General features: G+C 35.8%; 1 protein-coding gene across 5 annotated transcripts in view; it reads right to left on the bottom strand.

Annotated features, from left to right (window-relative positions):
• Nucleotides 1-15,289, bottom strand: part of LOC121418309 (1-phosphatidylinositol 4,5-bisphosphate phosphodiesterase beta-4-like) — a 150,867-nt gene that overhangs the window by 41,400 nt on the left and 94,178 nt on the right. For all 5 annotated transcript variants that reach the window (XM_041612100.1, XM_041612099.1, XM_041612097.1 and 2 more), the window contains exons 12-14: nt 5,589-5,753; nt 4,070-4,160; nt 3,137-3,214 (exon numbers count right to left, since the gene is read on the bottom strand). In XM_041612100.1, the coding sequence (XP_041468034.1) occupies nt 3,137-3,214; nt 4,070-4,160; nt 5,589-5,753 (334 nt within the window). The remainder of the gene's footprint in view (nt 1-3,136; nt 3,215-4,069; nt 4,161-5,588; nt 5,754-15,289) is intronic.

Consider the following 15,289-nt stretch of genomic DNA (forward strand, 5'->3'; position numbering starts at 1 on the left):
GCCATTTCTCGATTTAAGAGAGCCCATTTGAGATGCCAGAGCCACTTTTATAATTTACAAAGAGAAGAAAATATCGCTGTTTGTGTTGTATAATGCCTCTGAATTGACCAAAAATATGAAATAATCTTTTTTTTCCTATTTTAATCTATGAAAATAAGAAAGGAACCGAAAGGCAACAGAGCTCAAACACGCATCTGATCTGCATCAGCAATGGGCATTGGCTAGTAAACCCTAAGCTTATTGCACAGTGAATCCCAAGTTTTACAGTGAAGTCACCATGTTCCCAGCCGTACAATGGTACATCATGTATGGCACATGTAAAGGGGCTTTCACAATTGCCCTTGCGATCGTTTGAGACCATTTGGACACAATACGTAATGCACACATTCGCAACGGTAGTAAGCAGTCGTACTACCAATTGTGAAAGGGGCATACACCCGTACGTATGATTGACATTCAGCCTCCCATTAGCTCGCGTACAAGCTAAGTAGGCATTGTACAATATGCCATTGCGAATGTCGGTCTGGAGTTGGTTTCTCATGAGTGGCATAACTATGCTTTACTAAAAGGGTTTTATTTCATGTACCCCTCCAGTTTAATAAATAATAAATCTATCATCAATCAACATAACAAAAGTCAGTATTCTCAGTAAAAGTATGTATTTTTTGCTAATTCCCAGGAAAAGACATTAGCTCAAGATAGTTGATTGAATCAAGGACACTTATTTCATACTATAAATTTAACTTAGATTGGACAACTGTCATTCAACCACGACTTAATAGACAAATTTAATTACATACATACATAGGAATTATAACTGCATGCAGTACAACTTTTTGCAGAAGCTCCAGTCTTATAAATGAAGGAAGTTCAGGAAAATTTGCTCTGTTACCGTGGAAGTTACCAATGGAAATGGAAAAGAGCTGTGCTTTAAAAAGCACAAGTTCACCCCACCAAAAAGTTGATTTGAATAAAGAGAAAAATCCGAGCATAACACTGAAAATCTCATCAAAATCGGAATTCAAAATAAATAAAGTTAGGATATATTAAAGTTTTGCTTGCTTTCAAAAAAAAGTCATAAAGCACATCCTGGCCGGTATGCAAATGAGGAGACTGATGACATCATCCACTCACTATTTCTTTTGTATTTTGTTACATGAAATATCATAATTTTCTCCTCAATGTCAAGTGAAACAAAGATAATTCCTCCCTGACATGTGGAATTTGCATTATCTTAAATATAGTGTTTAGTCAAATTTGCCCTTATTGTCAAATCTGTACAAAATGAAATATTTTATAATTCAAACAATAAAAAACAAAAGAAATAGTGAGTGAGGGACACCATTTTTATTTATCATGCGATTTTGATGAAAATGTCAGTATTATGCTAGTTTGATAATATTCAATTAACATTTTTCTGGGATGAAACAGGCCCTGATTCTGATCATTTTATTTTGTTTTTGTACAGAACAGAAAGAGCAAAAGTTGAAGAGATTTCCTTTTGCAGGTCTGATGTTTCAGAAACTTATTCTATATATATATAATTTGATTTATCATAAACCATTAAAATTGGCAAAATTGAGGAATCATTAACCCTAAGAAATAGGGGGAGGAGTCTACAAAGCATTTGAAAATCAGAATTATGAAAAGTTATCTCTAAAATGATAATTTTATGGTCATTATCACATTTTGCAATGAATAAATGGACAAAAAACATCCTTCAAACGAGATGAAATTAGTTGTACCTCTCGAAATCTTTCTCATTTCAATAGCTGCTTAATCTCATTTAAATCTTCAATCATCAATAGCAATGAATGAGAAAAAATAAGTAATTGAAAATCTAAAAATAAAACTAGAATAGATGAATCATAATTTACAGAAGAGAGAAAAAGGAAACCATTAAATGCAATCATTCCAGATATAAAGATCAGTTCAGGAAGATAATTATATTCTACACATTATAAATTGATAGAGAATAGGATAATAAGCTTTGAAAATTTTATAGTATTATTATTAGAAATCTATGAACATTTACTTTCTTCTTAATCCTTTCTCTTTTTATCTCAAAGACACAAATTTTTAAAATTCTAAGATTGATAAACTAGAGTCAATAACAATTGAGAAAAATAATATATATAATCCTGATTCCTTTTTATTTTGAAAAAAAAATATGAACAACCACTTACACTCTGGCATACAAATGTGCAAATCATTATCAAATGAATATAAGACAAATGAAAATCCAACTGAGACTTTTTGCAAAATGAACTTCATTTTCAAATTCAAAATCTTACTAATAGGCCTATGTGGTATAATCAAGTGCATTCTCACATGTATATATCAAAGTTATATTTATGCTACATAAATATTAAACACAATAAAAATAATCTAGATAGAACCACAAGATAGGGAGCCAGTGCAGGTTTTTAACATCATACCACTGAATGTGCTTATGAAAATTCATTTACATTTTCTAAAGTTTTATTGTTATTTCTACGGAGAGAGTGTGAGCTAACACACTTTCCAGCAAAGTAATACTATCAAAGATTGAAGAAAATTATCAATGCGTGCTGGTGCTGGTGAAACATGAATTTGAATTCTCAATAAATCTAAGACTAAATCATGCAAGCATAGCATGAGGCTGTATGGGAAATGCTCAGAAATAAACAAAGCAAACCAAAATAATGTGATAATAGAGGCTAGGAATACAAAAGGTCAACACAAATATTAAAAAAAAACTGAAATAAAATATGAAAATATATGCATTTAGTGGCCAGCTGGTTGATTATGCCAAAACTAAGATTTTTTATTAACAATTATGAATATACAGGTCATAGAAGTTAATATGCCTAACTACCAAACTTTTTTGTATTTATATGCATATATGTTACATAAAATTAAAATAAACTTTTCTTATATCATTTTGAAAGGTAATATGTGGCTTCCACGGTTCTCGTGAGATTATTACATTTCACTCTCTTTGATAAAATTGTCAGTTTTGAAGATCAACGCTGTTAAGATGGTCCACACGACAAAATTACATGGAGAAAGAACGAGAAGTAGTAGAGAGAGATAAAGGGAAAGGGTGGAAAAGACTGTTAAAGGGCGGAGACGGTTGCCATGGGAACACACTCACCTGATTCGCATTCTTCTACTTCATCTTCTTGGTTGACTTCAAGCAGCTCTGGTCTTAACCGCATCAACTCAAGTTGTCCTGTCCAACACATAAACATATGTTTATCCCACGCATGAATACTTACACAGGTCTTGATATGTACCAAAAAAAACATTTCAATACCCATATTTATCAATAACATCACCTCAGTGGTGAACCTTATTACAAAAATAATGAAGAATTCCTCATTTTTGTACTTCAGAAAGAAATAGAGTACAGTTTTAGTAAGGTGAAGATTACCAAGGTTACTTAGGGAGATTATTGAATATGTGTGAACAAAGATGCCCAGCAAGAGTAAATTTGGTAAATTGTATTAATTACATAACTTTTGGTATCAAAAGCAGATTTGAAGCAAAAAAAAAAAAAAATAAGCAGGTGTGGTGATGATGATGAAGATAAAAAAAATGTATATTTTGACTGTATATAAAAGTCTATGAAATGAAAATTAAGCCTTGTAAATATGGGTGGATGACAGAATATTTTAACAAGAAAGCTTAGAAATCTAATAGAAGCAAAAATTCATTGAGTGCAAACAATCCAAGTATGCTTATTCCACCAGCTCAAGTACACTTTGTATGCATAGAAATTTAATTAAGAGATACATGTATGAGAATAATCCACTCTTAAAATTCAAAGTTCCATCCAGTAAACATAAGTACTCAATTTCAGCTCTAATATCTGACCTTCAGGAGAAAATAGAACACACAGGAACTTCAAAATACTGAAATCACTACTGTTTGATTATGGAGGTACTGATAAAGCTTCTTTATGTATGCTTCCTTTTGATGTACATGTATTCTTATTTATCTTGCATTGGTTTTATAAGCTGGTGAAAAGTATGGGATGAAATTATGACCGATACTTCTCGTTTAAGCAATGGGAGTTTATACTCACTCTGTTCTACTTCGGGTTTCAGCCTCTTATTTTTGATAAGAATCTTCCTCTTTAATTTATTAGGTGATGGAAGAGGAACACTCGCCTCCAACTGTAACCAAACAAAATGAATAACATTTCAATGCTGTTAAGATGGATGGTACTTTTATGAGGTGTTGCAAGAAACTTGCGATCAATTTCAAGACAATTTTTGGTCCCTAATCATATGTGTCTTGCAGTTAATTGCAAATTAGTGATTGATTGCTTATCTGATCCATGAAACAAGAAGATCAATCTGATTTGCTACAGCTTACGTTGGTCTATCAGTTGTAAAATTGCAACAGGATATTTGCAATTGATCACAAATAGTTTCTTGCAACACCCCCCCCCCCCCCTAGACATAAATTACCACTTGGTTTCCACCACATACCATCTTCCTTCCAGTTGGTCTAATTCCACGTCGTATTATAATCATATTTTTCCATAACCAGGCGGGCGTTTCATACAGCTGCCTTGTAAGTTATGAATGACGTAATGCACGACTGGTAACTCTTTCTTGCAGTATGTGATATATCTGTGTGAAGCTGAGTTTAGCACCTCAGAACATGTTCCAGTCATGCATTGAGTTACATTTAACATTACAGGCAGCTTTATGAAAAATCTACTGACCAGTTTGCAGGGTTTTCTTTTCCAGTTAGGCTACATATACACATTTATTTTGTTATCCATTTAATTAAACACCACTAACACTGCAAAACTACCAATGTTATTTTTATACCAGCTCAGTATATGTATAAGAAAACACCAGAGGTGTTGACACAGCACATCAGATTAAGGCTAACACCAGGGCCCCGTTATATAAATGTTGGCTTTATAGTAACTTTGTCATGCAATGGTAACTTGAATGGAATCCTTGATTCTGATTGGCTGTTGATCACCGTTGCCACAACTTTCAGGCAATGGAGACATGATAGGCATTTAAACAACACTAATCAGTGTCACACCATTATCGGTTTGATTCTTATCTGGTGTAGTATTCAACAATTCCCTGGTGTTTTCTGATATAGATACCTGACTGGTGTAAAATCAACACTAGTGTTTTTGCAGTGTCTTCATGATTAAATGAAATGTTGACAGATCAAAGTTTCATTTGACAAAGTAAAGAATTATTAGAACGCAAGGTGGAGATTAGACCATCTTGGCACTAGACTAAATGGGAATTAGACTGAGAAAGGAGGCATTGGACCAAGTGCAATATAGACCTACAATCACATGATTCTAATACACATACTTTTATACCAAACATGTTTTATTCACTAACATCTGATCATCAAAACAATGATGAATTAATATTTCGCATGCATACCATATCATCATAAATCATGTTTATTGTGCTCAAACAAATTACACTGCAGCAAACTGCTATAAAAAAGCATAGTAAACATCAATCCAAGCATTTTGATCAACAGAGCAAAACAAGAACATGGACACTAATGCACACAACAACAATGCAATATTCTTTGGCTATGAATGGACGTACCGGGTGGTCATCTAACTTTTCTGTGAGTAAGAACTCGCCGAGGACCTCTTCACAGTATCTCGCTAGTTTGAGTTGCTGCGGTTTACTACAATGGTTCTCGAAGGACAGTATCACAGGGAAGTCTGAGGTCACAAAAGCAGTGTCTCGGATTGCTTGGATCACATCCTGGATAAACAAAAACAAGAATGCAATTTATTAGTTCCAGGTGTTCATTCAAAAGCAAGAATCGATTCAGTAAGAAATTAATTATGCTATTATTCTTTGTTAAATTTGTCAAATTTATAGTTTTTTTTAATGTTATTACACCAAGTTAGATCTATACAATATTGCTCAACTCTCTCTATATATTTTTTTAACCAAATACAAGGGGCGTGAGATTTTTTATAGACTCCTTATGTTTTTCTTTATCTGTTTCTCATTAAAAAACAATCAAGGCATAAATGTAATAAAAGAATATTCAAACATAAAAATAAATTCTGTTGAACAATGAAATTAACGATGTGCATTTGGTAAAAAACATGTACACAGAAACATGAAGTAAATTAATAAACCCTTACTCAAAGACAAAATAGCACCATCAGTTCAGATCAGCACTCGTGTTTGTTCTTATCATAAGCTTGACTGCAAAATAAAGGGCTCTGAAAGCTACTCCCAAGGGAGCAAACTAAATCACCTATATGTCTGCAGCAAAACCTTCACTATCCTTCCAACATGCCATTCACTTTTATCATCTTAAATCCACATATATATGTTCATTGAGAAAAATGTCCTCTATGGTGGGCAATTCCATGTAAGAACATACATATATGTTGAGACACAACTTGCTTTAAATGAACCACTGAGGTGCGAAATGCTTTACTCTGATTAACTGTTAAATCCTTCAATAAATATCAAATTTTTGACCAGTTACCTCAACCTCATATACCATGTAGTATATGGATTTCAGGGAGTGAACTGGGAATATTGTCTAATTTTTGTAACAAATTACAGTTTTGCATTAAAATCATCAGAATGTTCCCAACCAGCTATAAAACATTATGGGGCAAAGAGAAAAAAAGGCCTATTAATTACATATACTATTTTTTTCTAGTGACTGATGGGGTAATATGTTTTGATTTTCAATAGAAAGGGAGGGAAGCATTTTGACCAGTGTCCCCTATGACGCATGGACATGTAAAAATTACTGTCATTTTAACACTTCCTATATTCCACACTCCCTTTGATATAGACATTTAAACCAAAAAAATCTTAGCAATGGAGTGATGGGACTACTAAATTGAAATTCAGTCTAGTTCGAGCCTCCCCATAGAAAAAAAAAGTAAATCCAAGTCTAAATCATAGTCATCATCTGCTGCGACTTGAAGCCGATTTGGACTTTACCCCAACCAACCACAGGGCATGCCACAAAGTAAAAATCATGATTTTATTATTCCTAACATTACGCCAAACTTTAAATGAAATAATCTTACTTCTCGGAACTTTCATATTTACTGCAAAGGCGATTTATGAAAATATCGCGATCGGATCGTATAGTGTGCGCTGGGCTTTAATGCTCACTGCAACCCTCCCTCTCTCCTTCCCTAACATGTCACTATCTCCCCCCCCCTCTAAATACATGTACCTTGCCCCTTTACTTACTATAACCCCCCCCCATCATTTCTTCCTTCCCTTCCCTCCCATCTCTTTCCCAGCCCCCCTCTCTGAATACATGTACCTTGCCCCTTTACTTACTATAACCCCCCCCCATCATTTCTTTCTTCCCTTCCCTCCCATCTCTTTCCCAGCCCTCCTCTCTAAATACATGTGCCTTGCCCCCTTTACTTACTATAAACCCCCCCTCCCGTCATTTCGTCCATCCCTTCCCTCCCATCTCTTTCCCATCCTCCCCCCCCCCAATTTATCTCTCTTTATATATCCATCCCTCCTCTGCAGCCAATACCTGGGCCTAGATGTAAAAATAAATAAAGCCTGCAGGAGTATACAAGCCGAGGCCTATGAGGAATGTTTATTTAGAGCGAGGCTGTACGTCCACCCACTCATTCCTTCCCCAAACCATCTTACTTAGATGTGGAAATAGCCAGGGACATTGGGCGGTCTCTCCTTACACTGCTAAATCGCCGGATAATGATTTCCTATGCGACCTATGATCTATCAAGCTGTCTCCTCCACAAATAGAAACATGTGACATTTTAAATGCATGCTTTAATAGTGATGACCCATCTTATCATTAGCGTTAATACTCCGAAGATGGAAAAACATGGATGCAATGACAACCCTTCATTCTCCTACTTCTAAAAGTAGAATTATAAGCAGGAGACGCCTTATTGTAATTCACTTTATGGCTTGAGGTGCAGATTAACAGGTGCAATAATTTTGAGCTTAAGTAAATAACCTCTGTGGCATGGAAAAGGTTAACGCGTAGACTTATTATACAATACAGCCGGAGCAGGCTGAAAGCCTCGTTAAAACAAAGTAGGCAATATCATCTCTCCAGCTGGAAAATTAATTGAATCCTCTTTCTCATTTCACAGTGGGAGTTCATCATCTCCAAAATGCTGGACCCATTCACATTTGAAAGATCATCTTGAAGAGAAATAATTACCGCCCCTCAAAGGTGATGACTGACACTCACCATGCAGTGAGTCTATCATCCCATTTCACACTATATAGATAGTAACTACTATCCACTTTTTTTGTTTTCACTCACTTTGTCATTGGATTTGAATAAATAGCCATACATGACAGTATTTTCATTCTTGATATGTTGGAAACACCATCAATATTCACAATCTGAGATGCAAGAGTTAAACAAGAATAGTCTATTGAAAACCAGATTTTCAACAATTGCTTCAGTATTCTTGATAATCCTTGGCCCTATCAGATACTATCACATCTACAGTCAAGCATACTTTGTAAGTCTATGGAAAGCCACTTACAAGAGTTCCTATAAATTTTACATGTTAAGTGCATCTTGATAATGGATGTTGATTCCCCTAGAATAGGCTGGACTCATTTTTACACATGTTCAATACATTATTATGCATAATTTCACCCTTTTTTTTAACAATGTCAACATAGATCAGTCAGTTGAACATTGCCTTCAGGTGGACATTATACAACAAAATCTTATATCTCATTTTGGAATAATGAGTGGTCTCGCGGGGAACACAGAATAAGTTGCCTGTCCACAACAACGTAATATTATCTCAAGAATTTTGACAAGGGCAGTATGCTCCCTTCAAGGGTATAACATTTGCCATCCACCAAAACACAGCAAGACATTATTATCAAATATTACCTTTGGCCTGAACTCTGAAATGCAATACTTGATTATGTTAGTTTCAATGTCAGTGTGAAAAGCCTGATTTGGCGTAAATCACAATTTTTATGCTTGAATGTTTCACAAAAGCATGCACCATTGGTCCATAATAATTACTTTTCACACCCTTGGTTTCCTTTGCTCAAGTACGTGCAAATAACAACAATAAAACAAAACAAAACTAGCTTATTATGGGATTGCATTGTGTGGCAAAGGAAGGCCAACCAGAGACCACATCATTAAAAGTTGCTTATCGAACAAATCATTTCTGTATGGCAATCTAGATAAATGTAAATACCATTATAAACAAAATGTACCCTTTCAGTTTTGTATGAAAAAATAAATAAATGGATTATCTGCAGGTATACTAAAGAGTTAAATTTGATGCAATTACAGTAATCTTTTTACACATTGACCTGTTTGTACCTCTCATTCAATTTAATTTCAATTCAAATTCAATTTATTCCTGATAATGATTAAAACATCAAATTGTACATTCGTATATAGAAATATCATTACAAGAAAAGGAGGGCAACAAAAAGTTTACACTTGAAAATAAGAAGCCTCCAAAGAATACTGTAATTAATATATGTACACATCACATGAAGAGGGGGGGAAAGCGAAATATGCTCATTTACACACAGACACACCCACCGAGAGACATCGTCATCATCATACACAAAAGCACACCTAAACATCCATCATCTTGGTTCATTCATTATTTAAACTGAAGTAATGATGAGGAGTCATGCATTAATTAATTCAAGGTCATTGTGAATATAAGACTCTCTATATGAATGGATACCAATAGCTAATTTCTGTGTCACAACTTCTAATTTCAGAGCTCTAAAATTTCTGAGAATTTTCATTAATGTGATTGACACCAGGGCCAATATTCAGTTGAAAGTATTTATTTCGTATTTTTTTACCTAGCATTTTACTTGTCTAAGCAAAATATTTATCACATCTAAATATTTCACTTTATCAGGCCAAATTTAAAGGTATTGTTTAACTATGCGTGAGCAGCCGATTTAAAAAATTCTCAAACCAAGATGAAACATGTGTACAAGTGCATGTATTAGAACTACTAAACCCTGAAAACAACCATTACTGAGAATGAAAAGCTAAAACTACAAGGCAAACCCCGATTTTGTAAATAAGCGTCTTATAGACACCTAAATAGTAAGCCTGAGTCATATCGATTATTTTGAAAACCGGTGTTCGACAGCTCTAATTCGATCGAATATTGAAGGCGGGGAAAATTTAGTCTTTTTTTTTGCGTCGATGCGATGCGCTTTGCATATGCACTGCATGACGGTATGCGCTGGCGTTGGCCGGGTGAGCGCAAGCAGATGACAGAGCAAAGTTCATTTGTATTTTCCATGATCACAAAACACACAAAAAAGGCCGGGGACCAAAGCAGAATTCTTCCCAAAATATCTTCAACAATGATATTTGCAGATGACAACATATAAGTTCAAAATGAAACAATAATAAAGACATGAATCACGCAAAGTCGATCTGAATGATTTTCGGTCGACTAGCATTCGCAGTCCATTCACCAGCCCCGTCCGCAGCTCCGTACACTCACTCTCCCGAAACGACAGGCGTGCTTGGCGTCAGCGCCAGCAAACAAGTGCAATCAACGGAGAGTGCTGTAACTTGCCTGAGATTGTGTAGTTGGATCCAAAATGAGCTCCAAATAAATTTATGGGAATAAATACGTAATTTTCTCTGGATGGTCATTTGAATTGCTATTCAATGCTGATATAACAATTGTGAGGAAAGATTGTGGAATATGAGTTATGACGATGTTCGAGAATTAATCCTGATGACAATCCAGTTTCTTAGACGCAATTGAGCATGCGATCAAAATATAAAATACGAAATGGTTCGAATCGAGCCCTAAATTCATCTAAATTATTACGATTTAACAAGATTTTATGGTCATACTAAGAATATTGACGATGTCAGCAAAGTATGTTATGTTCATATGGAAGAAATACTGGGATTATTTCTATTGTTATTCCATCTCTGGACGTCTCCTCCAAGCTCCGAGAAAATAAGCACAATGCGCATGCGTGTTTGATGACGTATGACATATTTTCCCATTCATGAAATCAGAGCCCAAAGTTGGGCACAAACTAGCTTCAAATTGATGGGAAAAAATATCAAACGCAATTTTCTCTGTTTTGTCATGTTAAATGTTATTATATGGTGATATTACGAACTTGAACAGAGTTTTTGCATGTAGACAATGTTCGAGAATCAATCCTGACGTGATGATTATTTTTTTTAGACAAGTGCACTAGCTCGACTCAAGTCAAGTCGATCGTCATGAGATGTCCGCCATTGAAAATTGAAACGAAATACAAACGTTTCACATCAAGCTCTAAATTCATATTAATGATTATCATATGCAAATTATTGTTAAATATTACGATTAAATAATGTTCTATGGTCATGATTTTAATATTGTTCATGAAAGCAAGATTTATTTTACGTTTACGTTTACACGATCGATGGCCATGACTTCCATTCATGAATTCATCGTGCATAAATTATCTCGGCACGAGCAGACGAGTAAGACTCGAACTATGATCGAAATAAACTTCAAATTAATGGTGAATAGCATCATAATTACTCATTCGGTTTCATTTTGGGGGCAATAGAAATCAAGTAAGTAGTAGTAAAGTTGGACATTACTGATATTTTGATGATTGATTGTGTAAACCAAACGAATCGGCCGGCCGACGTATTTTTTTTTTTTCGATGCACCGATTTTGCAAAATCTGCACCGGTGTTCGATGACATCGATCGAACACCGATTTTAAAATCGATTCGACTCAGGCTTACTAAATAGTACACATAAGTGTATGGGATGAAATTAAGATGGAGTTTCCGGTCACTTTATATTTCAATTTTTGAAGCACTAAATAATTATTTTTGAATGCAATTTTTTCTGGGCTTCATTTTTGTAACATATCACAGACACAGCTCCTCGCTCATATTTTTTAAAAGTCAAACCAATGTTAACCAATCACTTTAAGTAAAATATTTACTAATAACCATAGTGACATTAATTTTAAGCAAGTAACTGCACCCAAGCCATACTGGTAGGCAGCCGACTTAGATTTCAGCAAAATATTTGGCCGAAAAATGCAACTGAATACCAAAGATGGAAAAGCATTTTACTTAAGATACTGAGTAAAATACTTAAAATTCAGGCTTAAGTATCAAGTTGAATCCCGGCCCAGTGGGGTGATTCACAAAGATTTAAGTATGACTTAGAGTAGCACTCAAATGCCTTTGCGTGCAGTATTAAAGATATCACCATATTGGTTAGATCATGGCAAATGGACGCGCTCTAATGCGTATTGATCAATAAGATTGCGCGTTGCTATTCATGTAAGCGTCGGCATTTAAGTGCGACTCAAGTCATACTTAAATCTTTGTGAAACAACCCTCAGGGCATGTAACATAAGGCTTAGCAATTGATCATGGGGTTGATTTCTATGATTGATTGAATTGATCTAATGTAAGATCAATTGTAAACAAGTGGAATGCCTCTGATGGTCTCACCTGCATCACGCGATTCAATATAGCAGCAGTGCTCACTTTGAAAATTACTATAACTCGCACAAAATGTTCAGTGAAACTTGGTTACTCGTATTTCCATGTTTTATGAACTAGACCAATACACTTACAGAGATATGATGGTAAATCAACAAATACCTCCAATATGGCCAAAGTTCATAGACCTTACATGACCTTTGACCTTGATCATGTGACCTGAAACTCGCACAGGATGTTGAGTGATACTTGATTACTCTTATGTCCAAGTTTCACGAGTCAGATCCATAAACTTTCAAAGTTATGATAGTAATTCAACAGATACCCCCATTATGGCCAAAGTTCAATGACCTTTGACCTTGGTCATGTGACCTAAAATGCACACAGGATGTTCATTGATGTAATACGTACTGATTATAGGGCCGTCTGCACCATCCCGAGTTTTCAAATTAGCGCGCTATTTCTGATCCGGCAAATTATCCCGATCTGAAAAATCTCCAGATTGTTTGTAATGCAGACGCAATTATCGCGCTAGTTCGTAGGATTAATCTCGAGATTGCAATCCCAAGTCAACTCGGGTTTATTTGCAAAATAGCGCGCTATTTACGAATTATCGCGCTAATTCGTAGGTGCAGACGCACTCGGGTTTGGACTCGGGTTAATTTATTCATGACCTTCAGTCCATAATGCAATTCGCGTTCCATTTCCGCCTTGGTAAAAACATAAACAGCGATTATACCGAACGCATGCGAAAGTCAACTTTATCATAGCGTTCATCAATTCCCCAATCAGCAACGATGGTGTCAAGCCCCCCTTGAATGGATTTTGGGAGAGACCAGACCGATGGGGGAGGCGCTCATTATCGACGATGGTCATAGTCAATAACAATACTGACAGCATTGTCGTCTTATTCCTTCGCAAAATGTGAGCAAATAGCATTTCTTTCCTCCCCCCTCTCTCTCTCCCCCTCTGTCGTTGCCTCGGAGTCCGCCATCATATTAAACGAAGAATACTTCACTCGCTTATAATTATAGCGCGGCTGAGCTGAGAGGATTGTTGCATAACAACGGTCGAATTCGGCGAAAGAGTACATGTACTTGATTGCATATCGCGGGAAGTTATTCAAAAGCGCGGGCCGTTGAAACTCCAAGATCGAAAGTGCGCATGCTCGGAATATCGGCCTGTTGCCTCGCTCGAGCAAGAATCGCTCTTCGTGCGATGGTGGAGACGGGGTTTCTTGAATCTCGAGATTAATCGCGAAGAGGCTGATCGGGCTAAAATCTCGAGATTGAGCAAACTCGGGATGGTGCAGCACCGCCTATTGATACTTGGTTACTCTTATGTCCAAGTTTTATAAACTAGACCAACATACTTTTAAAGTTATGATGGTCATTCAACAAATACCCCCAATTTGGCCAAAGTTCATTGACCCTAAATGACCTTTGAACTTCATCATGTGACCTAAAATTTGCACAGGATGTTCAGTGATACTTGATTACTATTATGTCCAAGTTTTATGAATCAGATCCATAGACTTTTAAAGTTATGATGGTCATTCAACAGATACCCCCATTCGGCCGAAGTTCATTGAGCCTTAATGAATTTTGACGTAGGCCATGTGACATGAAACTCATGGAGGATATTCAGTGATACTTGATTAACCTTATGTCCAAGTTTCATGAACTAGGTCCACACATTTTCTAAGTTATGATGACATTTCAAAAACTTAACCTTCAGTTAAGATTTTGATGTTGATTCCCCCAACATGGTCTTAGTTCATTGACCCTAAATGACCTTTGACGTTGGCCATGTGACATGAAACTCAGGCAGGATATTCAGTGATACTTGATTAACCTTATGTCCAAGTTTCATGAACTAGGTCCACACATTTTCTAAGTTATGATGACATTTCAAAAACTTAACCTTCAGTTAAGATTTGGTGTTGACGCCGCTGCTGCCGTCGAGAAGCAGCGCCTATAGTCCCACTCTGTTATGCAGGTGAGACAAAAAACCAGCCCCTAAATCAATGGGCAAGCTTTACAATACAGGGCCAGCGGGCTGTTCATAAAAAATGGTAAGTTAAGAGTGACTTCTTGTGGTAAATGACATTCACCATTAAATGTTCATTGATGATTATTTAGCCCATAAGAAAGGGTCACCAGTCATCCTTAAAGTCGCTCTTAACTTACCAACAGCTTGATGAAATGCCCGCCGGAGCTGCCAACTGAACAAGAACATTCAAAGAAATACCATAGGACTACCACACATAATATTGAAACTTCAGTATTTTGCTTGAAACCATCAATATTCTTCTCTCTTTCCAGTACTAATTACTGAAAATCAGTACTACTTGGCAGCTTTAGAGGGCACAGGACAATTTATATTTTATTTAATTTTATATATTGAAACTTCAGTATTTTGCATGAAACCATAAATATTCTTCTCACTTTCAAGTACTAATTACTGAAAATCAGTACTACTTGGCAGCTTTAGAGGGCACAGGACAATTTATATTTCATTGATATTATATATATATGTGGAGTACAAGATGGAATAGATGACAACCACGTCTTCTGTATTTATATATATATATATACATATATATATTTCATTTTCAACAAGGTCTTTAAATGTCACCATCATGTGATACCCACGCCTGTCTTTCTCTGTGTCAACAATACAGTAAATTGAATCCCCCTGTAGGCAAGGGCAACACACGGTAAGCATGGAATGATTGCATTAAAAACTCATTAGTAAAACTAACATTAATCCAGACTTCATTCAGCTATATAAGCCGCAGTACATACAC

This window comes from Lytechinus variegatus, chromosome 7, assembly GCF_018143015.1.
Source record: "Lytechinus variegatus isolate NC3 chromosome 7, Lvar_3.0, whole genome shotgun sequence".
In the NCBI taxonomy this organism is placed as follows: Eukaryota; Metazoa; Echinodermata; class Echinoidea; order Temnopleuroida; family Toxopneustidae; genus Lytechinus; species Lytechinus variegatus.